This window comes from Choloepus didactylus, chromosome 6 (genome assembly GCF_015220235.1).
Source record: "Choloepus didactylus isolate mChoDid1 chromosome 6, mChoDid1.pri, whole genome shotgun sequence".
Taxonomy (NCBI): Eukaryota; Metazoa; Chordata; class Mammalia; order Pilosa; family Megalonychidae; genus Choloepus; species Choloepus didactylus.
This window is the reverse complement of record NC_051312.1, coordinates 92,218,123-92,237,205: the sequence shown is the minus strand read 5'-3', so window position 1 is coordinate 92,237,205 and position 19,083 is coordinate 92,218,123. Positions and strand designations below refer to the sequence as shown.

The 19,083-nt window shown below is 35.2% G+C and overlaps 2 protein-coding genes across 3 annotated transcripts in view; one reads left to right on the top strand and one right to left on the bottom strand.

Moving 5' to 3' along the window:
• CLNS1A (chloride nucleotide-sensitive channel 1A) overlaps positions 1–8,884 on the top strand; it is a 32,278-nt gene extending 23,394 nt beyond the window's left edge. The window contains exons 3-7 of the mRNA XM_037840809.1: positions 26–130; positions 829–936; positions 2,082–2,255; positions 5,640–5,729; positions 8,100–8,884. Coding sequence (XP_037696737.1) covers positions 26–130; positions 829–936; positions 2,082–2,255; positions 5,640–5,707 — 455 coding nt within the window. The 3' untranslated portion in view covers positions 5,708–5,729; positions 8,100–8,884. The remainder of the gene's footprint in view (positions 1–25; positions 131–828; positions 937–2,081; positions 2,256–5,639; positions 5,730–8,099) is intronic.
• AQP11 (aquaporin 11) overlaps positions 1–19,083 on the bottom strand; it is a 53,204-nt gene that overhangs the window by 20,923 nt on the left and 13,198 nt on the right. The window contains exon 3 of one of the 2 annotated variants that reach the window (XM_037840806.1): positions 10,267–14,953. The exons of the other annotated variant lie outside the window; for it this stretch is intronic. Within the exon in view, the coding sequence (XP_037696734.1) occupies positions 14,874–14,953 (80 nt within the window). The 3' untranslated portion in view covers positions 10,267–14,873. Of the gene's footprint in view, positions 1–10,266; positions 14,954–19,083 lie in introns of those variants that run through there. 2 annotated transcript variants of the gene reach the window in all.

Here is a 19,083-nt window from a genome sequence, read left to right as displayed (position 1 = left end):
AAAGGTACTTTTATTCCTTCTCTAGAAGAAGAATCAAAAGAATCTGTTGCTGATGAAGAAGAGGAAGACAGTGATGATGATGATGAACCTATTGCTGAGTTTAGATTTGTGCCTAGTGATAAATCAGCATGTGAGTATTCTGTGGTGTTGATTTTTTTCCCTTTATGTACCAAGTATTCCCTCCATCAGGACACACACACATGCACACAAACACTCACCTTTACCATTACTTCCATTCTATTGCTTTTTCTTTATTTTAGCATCTGTAATATCATTGAGGACTAGATAATTATTAATATCAAAGGTTGTGAATGTAATGAGAGTATAGTAAACATCACACTACCTGGTGTATGTATGGATGTAGGACTCTGGTTGTTTTTATTGATTGGATGCTATGTGCTTTGGGTTTCATCAGATGGGTGGCAGAGGAGTCAAAGCAATTCCAAAATAGATGATATCAGGATAGCTGGGAGAGCCTACAGTTGAGAGGGGCTTCATTCACCATGATACCAGCTATCTCACCAGGACTCTGATCATTTTTCTCTGAAAATCCGAGCAGCCATGAAAAGATCTCCATAATATTTCATAATATTTCGAGCAGCCATGAAAAGATCTCCATAATATTTCAAATATTTATTTTGTGACTTGTCCATTGCCATCAAGTATTGTAGCAATCAATCCTACTTAGAATTTGGCAAGTTTTATAAATACTGTGACTCTAGTATACTTCTTGTCTACCCATTAAATTTATTTGCACTGATGATTATTAAATTTTTATTGTACATTGATCAGAGAAAATACTAGTTACAGTTTCATTTACTTGTCCAGTGGAAGCAATGTTCACTGCAATGTGTGAATGCCAGGCTTTACATCCAGATCCTGAGGATGAAGATTCAGATGATTATGATGGAGAAGAGTATGATGTGGAAGCACATGGTGAGTGAAATGGATTTTTTAAAGACTTCTTTTCATTTTCATTTTTAAAAAATGTGTTTCATTTTAAGCATCTGTTTGTACTAGAGATAGAGATATAGTTCTTTATATCTCTCTAAAACACCCAATATGGTGTGGTTATTCATAAAAGTGAATGGCACAACTTATGTCTAAACTCTTTGGAACAGACAAATGGGAAAATGTATGGGCTTTTCAAGCTTGAGGGTAAAAAATAGAGATTATTGGAGGAGAAAAACAGATAGAGACAAGTGGATGGAAAGAAAATGGTAAATAAGGAAGTGGGTAGGCAGGAGAGTATGTTAAGGCAGTTACTCCCAGAAAACAAGCCCTCTCTATCCCTTGAGAACTTGTATCATCTGTGTCTTTATTTAACATATTTCTTCTCACTGCTCACTGCCAAGGTCATTTCTTTTTCCCAGAACCATACTTGATTTACTCTAAGAATATTTCCCCTTGCCTCCCCAGACCAGAATACAGCTGGCCTGGGACAGTCTTATAGCTTGAGGTGCCTGCTGATCCCTTTCCTTCCCCACTAGTCTCACACATAACAGTCTGGGTATCCTGAGCTTTTTCTCCATATGTACCCACTTCCTAGCCTGAGACAGACTCATTTCTGGGATTCCTGGTCACGTATCTAAATACATCCTCATCTTTGCTGAGATTTTTGAGAGATTTTTATTCTTTTTTCCTCTTTATATTTTCCAGAATTTCTGATTTTCTAAAAGGAGCATGTATGTTAATCAGAAAAAAATTCCTTCAATACAAATTAATATTGAATTAATTTGCGTTTAACCTGTAAAATTCCCACCCTGGGAAAATATAGGACTCCCTGACCTCAGGAACACCCTCTTTTCCTTCTAATCCCTGGACATGTGACTCTTTTGGAATTGCTGTTTATTGGCTCATTATCTCTTGGAATCCCTTCTCATCTTTGAGGGTAGGGACATTTTCTTTGCATCTCTATCTCCAACAGATGACCTGTTTATGTGTGTTAAATGAATGTTGAAAAGTATTTCATAGAAGCCTATTATCACTGTGCCTTATATTCAGTAAACACATTTTTGATTATCCGTTGTTTTTTTTTTCAATTGTTCTATAATAGCTTAAAAAGTTTTTTGTTTGTTTAGAACAAGGGCAGGGGGACATCCCTACATTTTACACCTATGAAGAAGGACTATCACATTTAACAGCAGAAGGCCAAGCCACATTAGAGAGATTAGAAGGAATGCTTTCTCAGTCTGTGAGCAGCCAGTATAACATGGCTGGGGTCCGGACAGAAGACTCAATAAGAGATTATGAAGGTGAGTGTCCTTCTTTCTCTTCAGTTGTGAACAGTCAGATGGGCACTTGGACAAGAGAAGTTATGGAGAGATATATAGGTTCTTTTGGAAAGTCTTAAGACAGAGAAATCTTGGAAATTCTAAGAGAAATCTTAGAATTAACGTTTTATAGTGTAGGAGGAAAATGTAGAGTTATATAGAATGGGAATTCTTATGTAGTTTCTTTTTGTGACTTTTTTCCTTAACTACAAAAATAGTCCATGTTCATAGTCAAAAATTTAGAAAATGTGCATAGGCAGGGAAGAAAAGGGGAAAAAAAAAAAACCAGTAGAATTCTAACCAAGAGATAACTACTTAAAAAAAAAAAAAATCAAAGCGAGAGAGAGAACTGTTAATTTTCTGTTGCATAGCCTTTGAGTCTTTTTTTTCCTGTTTGCTTATGTGTGTATATGTACACATACCATTACTATCATTTTCGTTTTAAAAATGAATTCCTGAGTGATTATATACAAAACAAGGATAGTCAACTGATTTAAAGGGCAAGGCAGGAGGTGGCATTCAAGCAACTTGGGTTCCCTTCTTGTCACAAACTTATGGACCTTGAACAAGTGGCATTAAATGTTTATATTCCAGTTTTTTTTGTTTGTAAGCTTGTGTGTGACTATTTTCCCTATCAGACACGCTTCCCATTTTAAGTATCCTGTTTCTGTTAGAACCTTGAAGTACCTTTTAGACTCAACTTTCATCATTTATTTTCCTATCTAGTCCAATTCTGAATTCCATGGAATTTTCTTTTGAAATGGCTTTCATATCTCCTTGTTATTGCTACCTCTGTCCTCGTAACCTGGGCTCTTTTCTTCTCATTACTGGTTTGATAGTAGCCTCCTCCTTGATTTCTCACCTCATCAGCCCCTCTTCCAGTTCACTGTGCCATACTAATCTTCTGAGAACCCTCTATATGTTACCCCCTGTATAAGAATGACCCTTGATGCGTACCATATAAAATTCAACTCTCTACTCTGACTCTGAAGAGACAACTCTGTCTTTGCCTCAAGTGTTCCCTGTCTTTTTCCTACTATACTTAGATGGTGCTGATTATGTTCCAGAACCTAATTTATGCATTTGCAAATTACACATATTTACTCACTTAATCCTTCCAAGAACTCTATGTGGTAGATGCCATTATGATCCCCATTTTACAAATGAGGAAGCTGAAGCAGAGAAGCTACATAATTTGAAGTCACACAGCTATTAAGTGGTGAGAGGATTCAATGAATGAGTATGTATAAATAATATATACCAGACACTTTTGAAAGCGCTTCTTGCATCTTACATGTATTTCATGTATATAAATATGTATGTATATATAAACATATGTGCAAATATGTGTATGTATTTTTTATGTTGTTACAATATCTTAACAATTCTACACTTCAGTGACTGAAGGATGTTCTGTAAAGAGACTTAACAATTTTTCTCTCATTGGTACATTCCGTTTTCTCTCATAATGCTGATGAGATCAATATCTCATCATAACACGTTGTTAAGGGAGTCCTGAAGTTCTGGGAGAATTTGGAAAAGTTTGAGCCTTGGGTCTCACTATTATCCCTTAGGTTTATCTCCATTTTAAGCCCTAGCTGATGAGCCTCAAACATAGGCTTTAGAATGAGATAGCTCGGGTGATTTCTAGTGGTATACCAAACTCTGTGATAAACTGGAGAGTGTTCTGGGATATTGAAAAGCCTTTCATCATAGATGGTGTTTTTTGGTTTTTTTGTTTTTTTGTTTTTAAATTGTGAAAGTCCTGAGTTAATGATTTAGCAGATGATTTTAAGATCACAACACTTTTTATGTAATGTGTCTTATACCTTGTAAACTTGCTAAAGTGAGCTGTTTGGATTTTGTATTCATGTTTCAGCACATTGGGAGTTGCCTATATATAAAACTTCTTCAACCTATGGCATCCCCATCCTCTGAGGTCCTGAGTATCTACATCACTCATTTTGCCAATTAAACACACACTGTCTACTAATGGCATTTCAGCGCTTCAGATGTTTATTTATGTAAGAGGTATTTATTGAGCTACTGTGCTAGGTGCATAGAATACAGCAGTGCTCAAGAGAGTGAGGTTACTGACTTCATATAAATGACATTCTAGTGGAGAGAAAAATACATTAACTAATTAGGCAGTTAAAGTACAAAGTGATATAGGGGAAGCTTGGGAAACCGTGCAATCTTAGAGGTGGGTCCTCCACCCAGCCTGGATAGTCAGGCAAAGCTTCCTGGCATAAGTGGCATCTATACATGGATCTGAAAGATGAATAGGAATGTCCCAGGTAAAGGGGGCTTGCATACAGGGAGAGACACAGGGTGAGGAGAAGGGATCAGCCATGCAAAGGTTCAAGAGATATTTGGCTTTGGGGAACTGAAAGTAGTTCAATATGGCTGAAACTTTGAGTGCAACGGATGGTTATTACAGCAACAGATAAAGTTGGAATGGTGAGCTGGGGCCAGATCTTAGTTTGATTAGTGTTTTAGAAGATGACACTGGCTGTAATATGAAGAACTATTTAGAGAGGGAAAATAATGAAGGAGGAGGAAAGAACAGAAACACTGTTAAGTGAAATGCATATTAAATTAGAAGAGATGGTCCTGAATTTGATAGTGGCAGTGAAGGTGAAAGGAATTGAAAGATTTAAGAGATAGAAGCAACAAAATTTAGGGGTTTCTGGTTTGGGCAAATGAGTGGTACCCTTAAGCAAGATGGGGACTGTTTGGAAAGACAGGCAGGTTTTACATGAAGGATGGGTTCAGTTTAGACATGTGTGTTATATTTGCATGCCCTGGTGTATGTCCAGGTGGTAGGGAACCAAGGGAATGGCAGAAGCCAGTTTGTGGTGGGTTGAAGAGTTGAGGTTTGAGAAATGGGAGGTGAGGAAATTGAGAAAGCAGCTAATTTTTCTTGTCTCCCTTTCCCCACTTTTTTTTTTTTAATGAGTTGAGAAAAACAGGTAAGCTAAGCAAGAACCTTTATTGTTTTTTCTCCTGAATTATGTTGTTTGTAAGCTGTATGAGGACAGGACTCATACAGGACTTTAAAAAAGTCTCACAGTAAATATTTAGCGCAGTTCTGTGAAGAATGAATTATTGATGTTACTGCATTTGAAAGCTCCTACCTAGTGTTCTTTTAGTTTGAGATTGAGAAGTAAATATATAGACTAATTTTAGCTAGACCTAAATCCACAAGTAGCATTTTCCTTAGTTTGTGCCATGTTATTCTTGATAGAAGAAAATAATAACATTTACCAGCAGAGGGCACTAGCTTCCTTCTAGTTGAAATATAAATTGACAGCTTAATCTGAAGGGCTTAGTATAGTGTTGATCAGAAACTAATTTTTTCTTCAGATGGTATGGAGGTAGATACTACACCAACCGTTGCTGGACAATTTGAGGATGCAGATGTTGATCACTGAAAATGACTTATGCTGCTTTAAGGTGAGTAGCTGATTTTCTCCCTTGTCCCTAAACATGAAAATCATGTGATATAATTAATTTTTTTTCCCCATAAATCAAGAGAGCTAGCTCTATGTAGTTAGCAGTTTGGAAAAATGTTATTTTCCATTTCTGAAATTAATTGAAAATTGTTTTTCAATTTAAATTGCTATCAAGTTTTTACTTTTTCTAAATTTCCTAAGAAATGAATGTTTGCAAACATGGTGATGTTCAACATTTCCTGAACTCCTACCATCTGACAAGCACTATGCTAGGCATTCAGAGTCCATAGAAGAAAGAGACAAAGACTCATCTTCAGTGAACTTTCAAGAATGATATCAGCCCTTTGTTCAAAAATGGAGAGATCCCTGGTTGGCTTGGATGGGAGCAGCAGAACCTGAGATCATGTCCTGGTCTGCTCTTGAGTCACCTTCTCCCACTTGTGATGTTTGAAACCTTAACACATTCATCAAAAAACACAAAGCAGAGATTTGCTGCAACTCACTGCTTTTCACTTTAGGGAGAAAGTAGAATTCATTCCAAACTGAGTTTAAGAACTATAATCATAATCTTATGTTGATTTCCTTCCTCTGGAAAATAATGGGGGACACAGAGGTCTCAGACACCTTAGTGTACAAGGATAATTTACCAAACTATAGTAAGTTGGTACAGTTGTCCAAAAGTCATTATTTCCCAAGTTGTTTACTGTCATCTTTTCTTGGTCCACATAAGAACTCACTGCCAGTTTTCTCTCACACATTCTCATGAGCTTTGCCTAAAGTTTGTACCTAAGTATTTATTTTCTGCTTCATCACTCTGAGAAGTATATTGTTCTCTACCAGCTTGAGAATCTCAGCTGTTTTTTAGATGTATGAATCATATCATATTGTTTTTATATTGTTAAATTGTGCCTCTTCCCTCCTATAATGTTTCTTTAAAGCATTATTTTCTTTAATATTAGCTATGTTCCCAACCTAGTCTTTGAGATGTCACTTATATTCACATCCTTTTATTTTATTAAAGTACATAATAATATCATGGCAAGATTTATGTATTTTACTTGAATGTTCTACCATTGTCAGTCATCCAATTAAGTTGTGAGATCCCTCTTTATTCTCTGCTATGGTAAATATTTCAAAATTCCCTTTCTTCTGTTCTGGTATATTTTGAGTTCTGAACCCTAAACAATCATTGGTTTTTCTTCCAGTCATGTTTTAATTCCTGTACTCATCTTCCATTTTATATCCGTTAGACTCAGTCTTCTAAGTTCCAGTTACCTTCCAAATTATTGCCAGTTTGACTATTATAACATTGCTTCTTATACCACCCATGAATTGAGACACTGTATCTTTGCTTTCCTCTCAGATCCTGTCAGTGGAACTATCAGAAAATAACCTCTTAGCGTTCTGCAATTTATGTCTCTTTCCCTAAATATTTCATTTTTATTTCTACAACATTCTCTTCTATCCTGGTAGCTCTATATTTTAAAGTTAGCAGTATCTCATCTGAAGTAGTGAAAATCACACATTCATCACCGGAGCTCTGTTAACTTCAGTTTTCAGCTCTCGTAGTTCCATAAGTCAGTAACTTTACTATTCTACCTCGTGGGAAAGCTAATCTCATTCTTTATAGCATGTTGATTTGTTCAATTCATTGATACTTATTTAGTAGTTGTTTTATTGAAACTAGAAACCAGATTTTTTGATCTTATGGCTTTCACATATTAATTCTTGAAAAATAGATTCTTCAAAGAACACCAGTGACTCTAACAAGAATCTTGAGAAACTCATTTGCTATGTCATTAACGGTTACACAAATGGAATGTTACTGATTTCCTGGGGAGAATTCTCAGGATATTCTGTAATGGTGCAAGAACCGTAAAATAGGCACAGACTTTCTAATGAGCTGATGGTTTGTTTTCTGTTTATTTACACTAGAGCTGAGGGGCAGAGATTTTATTCATAAAGTTTATATACGTTCATCATCTGGATAATTGACCCTGAATTCCAAACAATGTCTGTAAATTTTTGATCATTTAAAATTGTATGAATTAAGGAATAATTAGAGGTTTAAGCAACCATTAAAAATTTCAAGATAATGGAAATTTTATATTAACCAACTAGGACCTCTCAATGTGTGATATGGAGTAAAGGAGAAGGCACATGAAATCACACTGTACTGCTCTTTGATGGTGTGCATTTGGGCAAGGCATATTACCTCTCTGATCTTCAGTTTCCTCATCTGTAAAATGGGGTCAATAACTCCTTTGTAGGATTATTGCAAATAATGATATTTAAGTCCCCTAGCTCTCTGGGTAGACATTCAATAAATAATTACTGTTACTATAAACACTGTAAACCTTTTGTTTTTCAGATTTGGACCATTATTGTAGAAGAGAACTTGGTTCTTCTTATACAGTGGAGTGGGGATTGATGAAAATCTTTTTCCTTCTCCAAAATTCACCTGAATCAGTTCTTTCTTGGGACAGACTATACTGAGACAGCAAGTTGTCACCAGCAGAAGAAACTTGTGACCTTTATTAACAAAGGTGAATTAACTTAATCAAGAGGGTATTTGTAGTTTATCATTGAGTCTAAAACTTTCAGTGTCTGTGTATTCTCTGAGCAGGCCTATAATTCCTGCCTTCACTGTATGGTTCTTTTGTAAGCTAGCGGGCCTACATGGTGAAAATACCCAGCAACTTGGAGGTAGAGGTAGACTAGGTGTGGAAGACAGAGGCTGAATTTATCCTTTGGGGATCTAAAAAGAGAGACAAAAAAAGAGAAAGGTACCTCAGAGGATTCCTAGCCTCTCTGTTTATTCTCTACAGGGATGGGGGTCTTTTACTAATTTGGGGCCCAGGGTTAATTAATTCAGTCATCTCTAGGTAGTCTTCAGAAACATCCCAGCCACACATACTTCCACTAAAACACACAAGTGTTGTCATTCTGACTAGTTTTTGTTTTTTTCACCATGTTTAGCTCACAAAATTCTCGTCTTTTCTGTTATAATCTCTTAGGTTATATCCTTCAATTTCCAACCCCTTAGGTGATTTTGTGTAACAGAACAAGTGAAACAAGTTAAAGTACTCAAAGTACTTCAAAGAAGAATTGTTTTGTGTTTGTAATAGCCTAACAAATAAATCTGAGTTTTCTATATTACTGTGCTCTCATTCTTGACTAAAACCATTAATGAGAAGTCTCTGTTCTTAAAAATTCTGGCACAAGTTGAGAATCTTGTTGGTCTTATTTTTGTTCACTTTTGTTGAGGTATATGAGGATGTGAATATGAAATGAGTAATAGAATGTATAGTCAGAGTGTCTGGAAAGTATTTAGTAGGGTAAGGTTTAGCACATTTCAAGGGATTTCTGCTTCTCTACCTGGAATAGGAGCCACTAGAAAATTGTCTTTTTTTTTTTTTTTTTTTTTTAAATTATGGTAATAACATTGAACATGACATTTGCCATTTTAGCCATTTTTAAGTGTAGGATTCAGTGGCATTAATTACATTTACAGTGTGGTGCTACCATCTCTACCATCCATTACCAAACTTTTTTCCAGAACAGAAACTCTATATACCTATTAAGTAATAATTCCCTACTTCCCTTCTTCCCCACCCCCACGCTATCCCTTGGTAACCTCAGTCTACTTTCTGACTATGGATTTGCTTATTCTAGATATTCCATATAAGTGTCATCATACATATTATTTGTCCTTTTGTGTCTGGCTTTGTGTACTTACCATAATGTTTTTAAGGTTCATCCATTTTGTAGCACTTATCAAAACTTCATTCCTTTTTATGGCTGAAAAATATTCAGTACTCCATTGAATGGATATAACCACATGTTGTTTATCCATTCATCTGTCAATGGACAACACTTAGGTTGTTTCCACTTTCTGGCTGCTGAGAATAACGGTTCTATGAACATTGGTGTGTACAAGTATCTGTTTGAGTCTCTGTTTTCAATTCTTCTGGGTATGTTGTACCTAGGAGTGGGATTGCTGAGTCATGTCATAATTGTATGTTTAATTTTTTAAGAATAGGTCATACTTTAAAAAATGAAATTCACAGTGACCAGCATTTATTGATTCTATTTGAGCTTAATTTTGGGGTTGCTGGAATTGTTTGTTTGTTGCTTCTTAGTGTAGGAAAACTTTAAAGAAAAGGCATAGACAGTTTTCCCCCTTAAATGTGAGCCATCTAAAATATCTCTAAAAACTAAGGCTAGTGTTCCTCTGCTCTAAATCATTCAGTCGTTTTAAAATGCATTCATTAAAATATGGTCCCAGTGGATTTCCTCCTCCCTCAGATCAGTTTGTCAAACATTTATACTTTTCAGATAAGCCTGTTTAAATACTTGTAGAATATATTTTTTGAGATCCTGTTAGGATGTTCCTCAGTATCGGTATAGCTGAGAGATTATGCACAGGTGACCATAGAAGCCCATCTCTCCAGGAAGGAGCATCTCACTTTGTCTTATCATATACACATAAACCAACACACTTAAAATACAAGCATAAACCAATATTTAATTGGGTGTTCATAATTTCAGATGAGAAATGAAAAGCTTTTCAGAGAGCATTGAACTGGGTCAGAATTTTTGTTTGTTTTAATTCAATTTTTAAACAATAAAGAAAATAGAGATACATACCTGGGAATAAGAAGGCAATAACTAAAAGCATATGCAGGGTAACTATTATTATTTTGGAGATTATGAATCAAGAATATGTATAAAGCACTTAGAATAACAGTGCCTAGGAAACAGTCATCTTAATAGATGTTAATTTTCATAACAAAAAAAGCTACACATACAATATTAACTCATCTCTTAGACTATATCTGAGAAGCGTGAAATTCAGAAATCTACCGGACAATTACAATAGACATCATGTAGTCTATCCATTTTTCTCATCAACTTTCAGGCCTTCACTGCAAGTCTCTGTTCCTGCTTTACAAAAAGGTCTAATGTACTTGAGTATCTAGTTTGCAAACATGCAACAGGTTAGAAAAGGCAGAAGGGGTGGTTACATTAGGCATATCAATGGCAGCAGTAAATAGCTGGCAGAATTATGAAGAAAAGCAAATAGATAATCCCCCAAATACAGCTGTCTAATCCTATATAGTGTATAGTATGAGGATGATGCAGCAATTTATGTTCATAAAATAATGATCCTGTATCATTCCACCTTCTGGTTGAAAATAAATTCAAATCTGGCTAATTTAACCAGAAAAAGAATTTATTGGAAGGCTATCTGTTAGTTCACAAAATGTATAACCAGGTTCAGAAAAAAGGTTAGGACCTAGAAGTGGTTTACATAGGATGTCATGATTGCTGTGCTGCAGCCAGACTGACTTCTTAATTGCCCCTGTGTCTTTGAGTCACCACACATGAGATTCAAAGTCCTAGCTGGCACTGTGTGTCGTATTTGCCAGGGGCAGGAAAAGGAGTGTCTGGCCCCTTCAACCTCTGTAGTAGGAGGGCACACGGCCCCTGCCTAGATTCACACAGTGGCAGATTAACCCTCAAATAGGACAGCTGTTTGGATGCTGGCTTGCTAAAAATTTACAGATCTCTACTGCAACTGCAAATCTTAAAATAAAAAGTTGTTACATTTTCCATAAAATATTTACTAAGTTGGAATTGTGTACAAATATTAAGAAAGGTTTTTATAAAAACTGTGGGGCACAATATTTGTCAAAATTAAAAATGCACATATTCTTTGACCCAGAAATTCCCCTTAAAGGAGATAAATTTGTACATTTTTTTTTTTGTAGAAAAAGTCATATATCAAGAGTATTCATTGCAACTTAATTTGTAAAAACAAAAGTCTGAAAACAACCTCAATGTCCATCATTAGGTTTGGTTCGATTATTTACAGTACAGCTGTACCAAAAAAAAAAAAAAATACAGTATGTAGAGGTGTTTATAAAAGAAAAGGGGCTGGAGGTTAGAATGAGGGTCGTATATACTCATATGTTTGTATGGGCATAAATTGTCCCTAGTAGAACATAAGTAACTGGTATCAGTTGTCTCTGGAAGAGGAAATGGGAGACGAGGGTAGGAGAAGGTCTCAGGTTTTTTTCATTCTACTTTGAAATATTCATCGTCACATTTTTTACCTGAAGAATAGGGAATTGGGTTAAAAACTTTATAATTAGCATCCATTGTTTAAATGCAAAACTCTACAGCTACAGTGATTGAGGAAAAGTTGGTTATAATTAACTAACTTTATTAAAAAAACTTGTATTCTGCTATATTACTGGCATATTAAGAAAAGCAGAGTAATGTAACAGATACTCACATACTCAAACCAGCTTAAGAAATAAAATAATACAAGTACAATTGTGTCTTCCTTTGTACCCCCCTGATCCCAGTCTCTGTCCTTTCCTCTAGAGGTAACCACTCTCCCAGATTTGGTATTTATCATAACCATGTATGCATTTGTACTTTTGCTACATATGTATGTATCCTATAAACAGTTTGTGGTATTGGGTTGCATGTTTTAAAACTTTTATTAATTGATTCCTTGTGCTACCTTGTTTCCTACTTAGCAGTTTTTTTTTTAATCCAAGTTGATGCAGGCAGCTGTATAGCTCTATAGCACAGTTTATTCATTCCAGTGAAAGGCATTTGAACTTTCAGTATTCACTATTAAAGCGCTGCTGCAGTGAATATTCTTGTACATGTCTTCTTACAACTGTAACGCGTGTTTCTCTATCACAGTAGCTTTCACACTTTTCATTATGGTCTACCATAAGAAATATATTTTCCATCAGCAACCACAAGCCTGCATTCATTCATTCATTCATTTATACCAATCCTGAAACAAAAAAGTTCATTAAAAATACTTAGGTAAATCTTTAACTTAACTAGATTTTGCTAAATTGTTTCCTTTGTCAATTTACATTTCTACAAATAGGGAGTGAGATTTCCTGCTTCTCTATATCTTCACCAACATTTGGTATTACGAGACTTCTGAATATTTGCCAAATCTGACAAATGAAGTGATATTTCATTATGAATGTAATTTCTACCTCCCTGATTACTAGTGAGGTTGAACACCTTCCTCCTTTGCATACTTCTTTCACATTTTTTGCCCAATTTAATTTTTGTTACTGATTTGTTCTTTATATACTACATACTAATCTCCTATTCTGTGACTTGTCTTCACTTTATGTCTTTAAAAAGCACAATTTTTAATAATATTGTCTTATTGTCAATCTTGATTTATGCTTTTTTGTTTGGTTCAGAATATACAGAATCTGTAGAATGGCAGGGAGGTGGACTAAAGGCAAAGAAACTAATTTAGAGAGTACTTGCAAATAGAAGGTGCCTAGGGTCTGCGAGCCTACAATGTGGTAGTAGTAATTATCTGGAATTGTGGTTAAGCTGAAGAATGTTTCCACAAAAGGCTGCAGAAATTTCATGTATGCTTTTAGAAATGGGGAAAAGTATTCATTATGGAGGATGGCTTAAAGTATAGTAGTTATGCTAGTCCTAGCATTCCAGTACAGTCAGTTCTGCTACAGTGTGGTTTCTCATAATGAGAAATTAGCTCATAAGCAATTGTAAATTATGGGATTGATGTCATCATAACCCAGAATTCACATTAGTTCATATGCTAATATTTTGCACCACCAATTGCTAGTTGTAATAGTTAATTGGAGGAATACAAGTCTTTTAGTCTGAAATGGGAAGCTGTGACATGATCTGATTAATAGGATTACTCAGGCAGTAGAAACAGGAAGTTACTGCAGTACTCTGGACAAGAGTAGATGGTGACTTGGACCAAACTGTGCTAGTAGGCCAGAATAAAAAGTCTGAAAGTCAACTGCTCTGGAGAAACACACATGTGCCCAAGAAGACATGCCCAAGAATGTTTGCCAAAGTATTGTTTTAATAGTGAATAACTAGAAATGTCCATGAATAGAATGGATAAACTGCAGTTAGAATTAAGTAGATTTGCATGTATCAACATGAAATGACTATTATCAAGCTGTGGTTAAGCCATGTGAGAATGATGAAGAGATAGAGGAGACAAAATTAAGAGTGCCTGCAAGCATGTCATGATGACTGGTCAAGTAATTTAAGCTATTTAAGGAGAAGCAAGTACTTGAGGGGTTTGAGAGATATGAAAAAGTGGTGCACTAATGGAAAAAAGTTCCCATGGGGTGAAAGAATCATTGGAGATGGGGCACTGCAGTGAGTGAAATGGAAGAAAGAGGAGGTGTTTGAGATCATAGAAGAGTTTCAGTTATTGGTAACAACAAGCTCAAGGATATGACCAAAGTTTTGGCTTAGGCACAAGAAAAGACAAAATTATCGAAGAAGAGGCAGTCAAGGAACTGAGAGGATGAGACATTGGACAGATCACCTATATGGGTATTGAAATCACCAAAATATATCACTGGAGTAGTGTTACAGGGAGTGAGAGTGAGATAGGAACTGAGATCTTAAAAGAACAAGGGGAAATTGAGGGGCGGGTACGGTAGATGACTGAAACAAGAAGGACTTGGGTAGCAGATGGCATGGTGTGATGACATGTGTTTAATGGATGGAGGGAGTGAAGGAGAACAGCCAGGAAGCAGCAGTGAAGAACAGGGAAACAACCACCACTTGAAAGGCTGTAATGTCATCAGAAGTCACAAACTTAAATACTGACAGGTGAAATTTAGGGGGCTGGATATTTTCACAAATTAATGCTCTCGTTTTACTTAAGCTACATAATAGAGACATGAATTTTTAAAAGTATTTCTATACTATAAGACAAACAGCCATGAAACAGTAAGTCAAACTCAGCTTCGTGTGTGGAAGAGACATAGGGAATGGCAAGAAACCAGTTTAAAAGAAAAACCCATTACTTTCATCAAAGTTAACAATTACCACTTGATTTTTATATTTAGTGTAATAAGACTTTTCCAGTAGCATTTAATACATCACTCAAAAGAACAAGTCTTAACTGAGAAACTGAGGTACCTCAGTTTCACAGTAATTTAAGTCCCAGTGATGAAACCTATAAGGCAGCTTCCTCAAAGGAAGCTAACATTGGTGAATCCAGTGCAGCCAGTGTGTTGCAAATGAGGTGATAAAATCTTTATCCTCCAGCTTGACTGTCATGTAACTTAGTCTGAGTCTTTTGGAATAGTTATTCCCTTTTATTAATTGTATGGTTGTTATGCAGCCATGGAAGGAAAAGACTGAACATCAAAACCATTAACAATATACCTGAAAGACAAAATATAGTAAAACAAAAACAAAACAATCTTTAAGGAAGTTCATAATCACTCAGTGGGTATAATTTAAAACTATATGCAATTATATACCTAGAGATTTGGAAAGCTGTGAACTATCTACTTAATGCCATGTGAAAAACGCAGCTATTTAAAAATATGTTCTCACATTGTTTTTCTTCAACTCTGAATCCTTAAAAACCATACATACTTATTAAAACCAGTAGGATCTATTAGCAGTGAATTCCAAGGATAAACAAAATCCAAAGATTTGTAGTTTTAGTTCTGGCTCTATTACCAACTTGCTAAGTGAGAAACCTTGGACTTGGGTCTCTGTTTGCTTTTCTTTAAAATGGTAACACTATCTCTCCATGCCCCAGGGAAGTACCCAGAGAAGAAAGCAACTGAAAGCATTCTTGAGTTTTTACTTGGAATGTTCAGATAAGAACAATACACTGAAAACCCTTTTTAGGTTTTAATATATTGGAATAGCTAGAAGTAAATACCCAAAACTATCAAAATCCAACCCAGTAGCCTTGACTCTTGAAGACGATTATATAACAGTATAGCTTACAAGGGGTGACAGTGTGATTGTGAAAACCTTGTGGATTGCACTCCCTTTATCCAGTGTACGGATGGATGAGTAGAAAAATGGGGACAAAACTAAATGAAAGAGGGTGGTGTTAGATCCCAGAAGAAGAAACTAACATGTAGGAGTTTCTAACCCAGGGGCCCCACAGCTTATCTCACAGAAAACAGGTGCCCCATAAACTAAAGAATGATGGCTGTTCAAAGCCCCTCAAAGGCGGGTGAGGCAAGGTCAGATATATCCATAAGACGAACAACCAAAAAGGCCTGCTTTCCCTAGTTAGATTACGCAGCTGCTTTCCTAAAAAGAGTATTGTCTCAGAATTCTAGCAACTAATCAGCCCAAAACTAGATAGGCACTTACCCAATCGAGGCATAGAACATCACAGCAGACACCCTACCCAACGTGGGTTCCTTTTTTCATTAAAAAATGCTGCTCTCAGATAGAAAGTGGCAGAGAGATTCCAAAAGGAGCCGAGAGGTCACTCTGGTGGGCACTCTTACGCACAATTTAGACAATCCTTTTTAGGTTCTAAAGAATTGGGGTAGCTGGTGGTGGATACCTGAAACTATCAAACTACAACCCAGAACCCATGAATCTCGAAGACAATTGTATAAAAATGTAGCTTATGAGGGGCTCCCACCTGCTTTCTTCCTCTAATAAATCTTAAACTTTATACTTAAACTTTGACTCGCTGCATTGTGTGGATTCCTGAATGGCTCTGAACCTAACAGGTGGGATGGGGGGGATGATTTGGGTGTTCTTTTTTACTTTTATTCTTTATTCGTATTCTTTCTGGTGTAAGCAAAATGTTCAAAAATAGATTGGGGTGATGAATGCAGAACTATATGATGGTACTATGGACAGTTGGATTGTACATCATGGATGACTGTATGGTATGTGAAAATATCTCCATAAAGCCAAATTTAATTATAAAAACAAAAACCAAAAATAAAAAGAACAATACATTAGATTACTTTCTCCCTTCTCACATTTTTTTCATCAATCTCAACTGTTAATAGCTTTGAGAGATGTATCAAGCACAACATTTAAAGCAAAATTTCAATACTCAAATTTTAAATCTTAAATATACAATTGTAAAAAAAATCACGTATTAGTAAATCTTCATTTTTGAGGTCACATTAGACAAATCTAGTGTGTAGCAGTTATCTAATTTTTCAGTGGGAAATGGGGACTGAGGGGAGTAAGACAAAAGGGCTTAAATCATTAATTTGACAGGGAAGTCTGCAATGGTTAATTTTTTTCTTAATGTAGTTGGTTTAAAGCTCTAGGTCAGTTTAAACTCAGATTAAGAATGAGTTTTTGTCACATGCAAATTTGAAATTATTTTACTTTTATTTGGAAACAACAGAAAACCTTAAAGTTTGGCTAGCATTTAGATAGCTTTAACATATTTTTAAAAGATGAATCTGTTTTGTGACCAAAGGCTCTAAGTGAAAAAAATATCAGAAACAATCTATTAACTGACCCACTAATTTTGTCATTGTCCTTATAAAGTAAGAGCTGGAAAGTAAGACATTACATTTAAAATTGTTTTTCCAAAAATGGAATTACAGTTTTATAGAAACAAATAGAATATGCCAATTTTCATTGCATGAAATATATAAACCAGAGAATTAATTCTGTATACCCTCAAATAGTCACATTTCTAACATTTTTAATTTCAGGAAATGGCATGGACCATTTGAGGAACTATAATTATATCTGCTATGAAAAGGAAAAAGAGAACAAGGACCATGATTCCCAATATAGATAGCTTCCTGCTTGGTCAGTAAGGGAAAGAAGATAGAATCTATTTTAAGATTGTACTTCTCTCCCTCTCACTTCTATTGCATTGCTTAATTTAACTTGGGCAGGTTTTTTGTTTCTTTCTTTTTGGATTCCTCATTTCTTACTTAGAAATATAATTCCTTATTTTTCCTCTACTTCCCATCCTTAGATTTAATAATTGTGACTTATTTTCATTTGGGACCATTTTTTCCCAATGGGAATATCACTTCAGTTTATGACAAAATTCAATGGTAAGCTAGAATTCAGTATTCTAAAAACTGCCATTTATTCACATATATATCTTTTATCCACAGATAGAAAGGTTACCTTTATAATTTCTCATTCATAAACCTCTTAAAGCAGTATAGGAACATGCCTCTTTAAACCAAAAACTAAAACAGAAATTTTATGGTGCGCCTTTTTTAGGAAAAAAGCTAGGACTTCTTAGGCCAACTAAGAATGAATCTTTGAATGCATATTTTCAACAGGCTAAATAGGGCCATACATAATTGCAAGAAGGTTTGATCCCAATTCCATTTGTAAAAGATTCCTTGCAAAGAAATGAATAAAAGTATATTTGTTTTTTGTTTAGCTGTTTGGGTTGTTTTGGGTAATGGTTCTTTAAAATATTTTGGTGATGGCCACAAGTAATATGTTATCTTCCAGTATGAACTATATTAACCTGAAGAGAACCGTTCCCCACCCTGACACCTTCTGTTCTGTATGTTTCCTGAAAGAGGAGGTGTTATTATTTCTTTTTTGTCTTATGAGACTTTTTTCCAGTGTGTTCTTCCAAGTTCTTTTACACTATTTGGGCTGGAAATTATTGTTTTAAGAAAAACTCCTGGTCCTTTAACAGAGAATGTCATTACTTCTGATTTTTTTTCTTTTAAAAATTTTCTGGAAAGGACTACTTTTTAATGTTCTTTGAGGTAATGAAATAATTACTTAGTATCATGGGCCTACTGTTAAAATTGTAGCTGAAGCACATTAACAAACATGGACCCTGATAAATACTGGTTTCACAATTTTTCATATAGAACTACCAATAGACCTGCCTGATTAGCCTTCAATGACCTCTTAACATCTTAAAAATAAAAAATAGAGAAAATTTTTCTTTAAAGAAGTTAACAGCAATCTGTAGAACTAAAAAAAGAAAAAAGCACTACTAGCATTTTAAAATGTAGCTTTTTCTCTGACAATGTTTAGGCCTACAGATATTATCATTGGATAAAACAGATAATAAATGTGAGTTAAAGGAAAGGAATTGAATGGGAAAAGTAAAATGTGATGGCTGTTCACCCCTCTTATTCCAATATTCCTTTATGAACCTTTTTTCTTTTAAACAGATAATGCTAACCGAACAAAAAGAAGGGTGAGCAGTTACTATTGGAGGGCCAGGAATCCTCATATTCATTTATTAGTCATGAATTATAATCACAAGTTTAAAACAGATGATTGAGGAAAGCAAGGAATGCTGATACTTTGTATAAAGAAATGCATATTATTATACTTATTGTATAATTTTTTGCATTATATTACCCATCTTTATAGAAGAGTTTTATATATTGGATTCATGTAGAAATAACAGGAATAGAACTTTTAGATAATTTTAAAACTACACTTATCACAGGTATACATTGTTTCATGAGATGCTCTTCTGCAAAATGAGTCACATAAACTAAATGCTATTTTATTTGAAGCTCACAAATTTGAAGAAACATTCTTTTAGCAAAAGGAATATG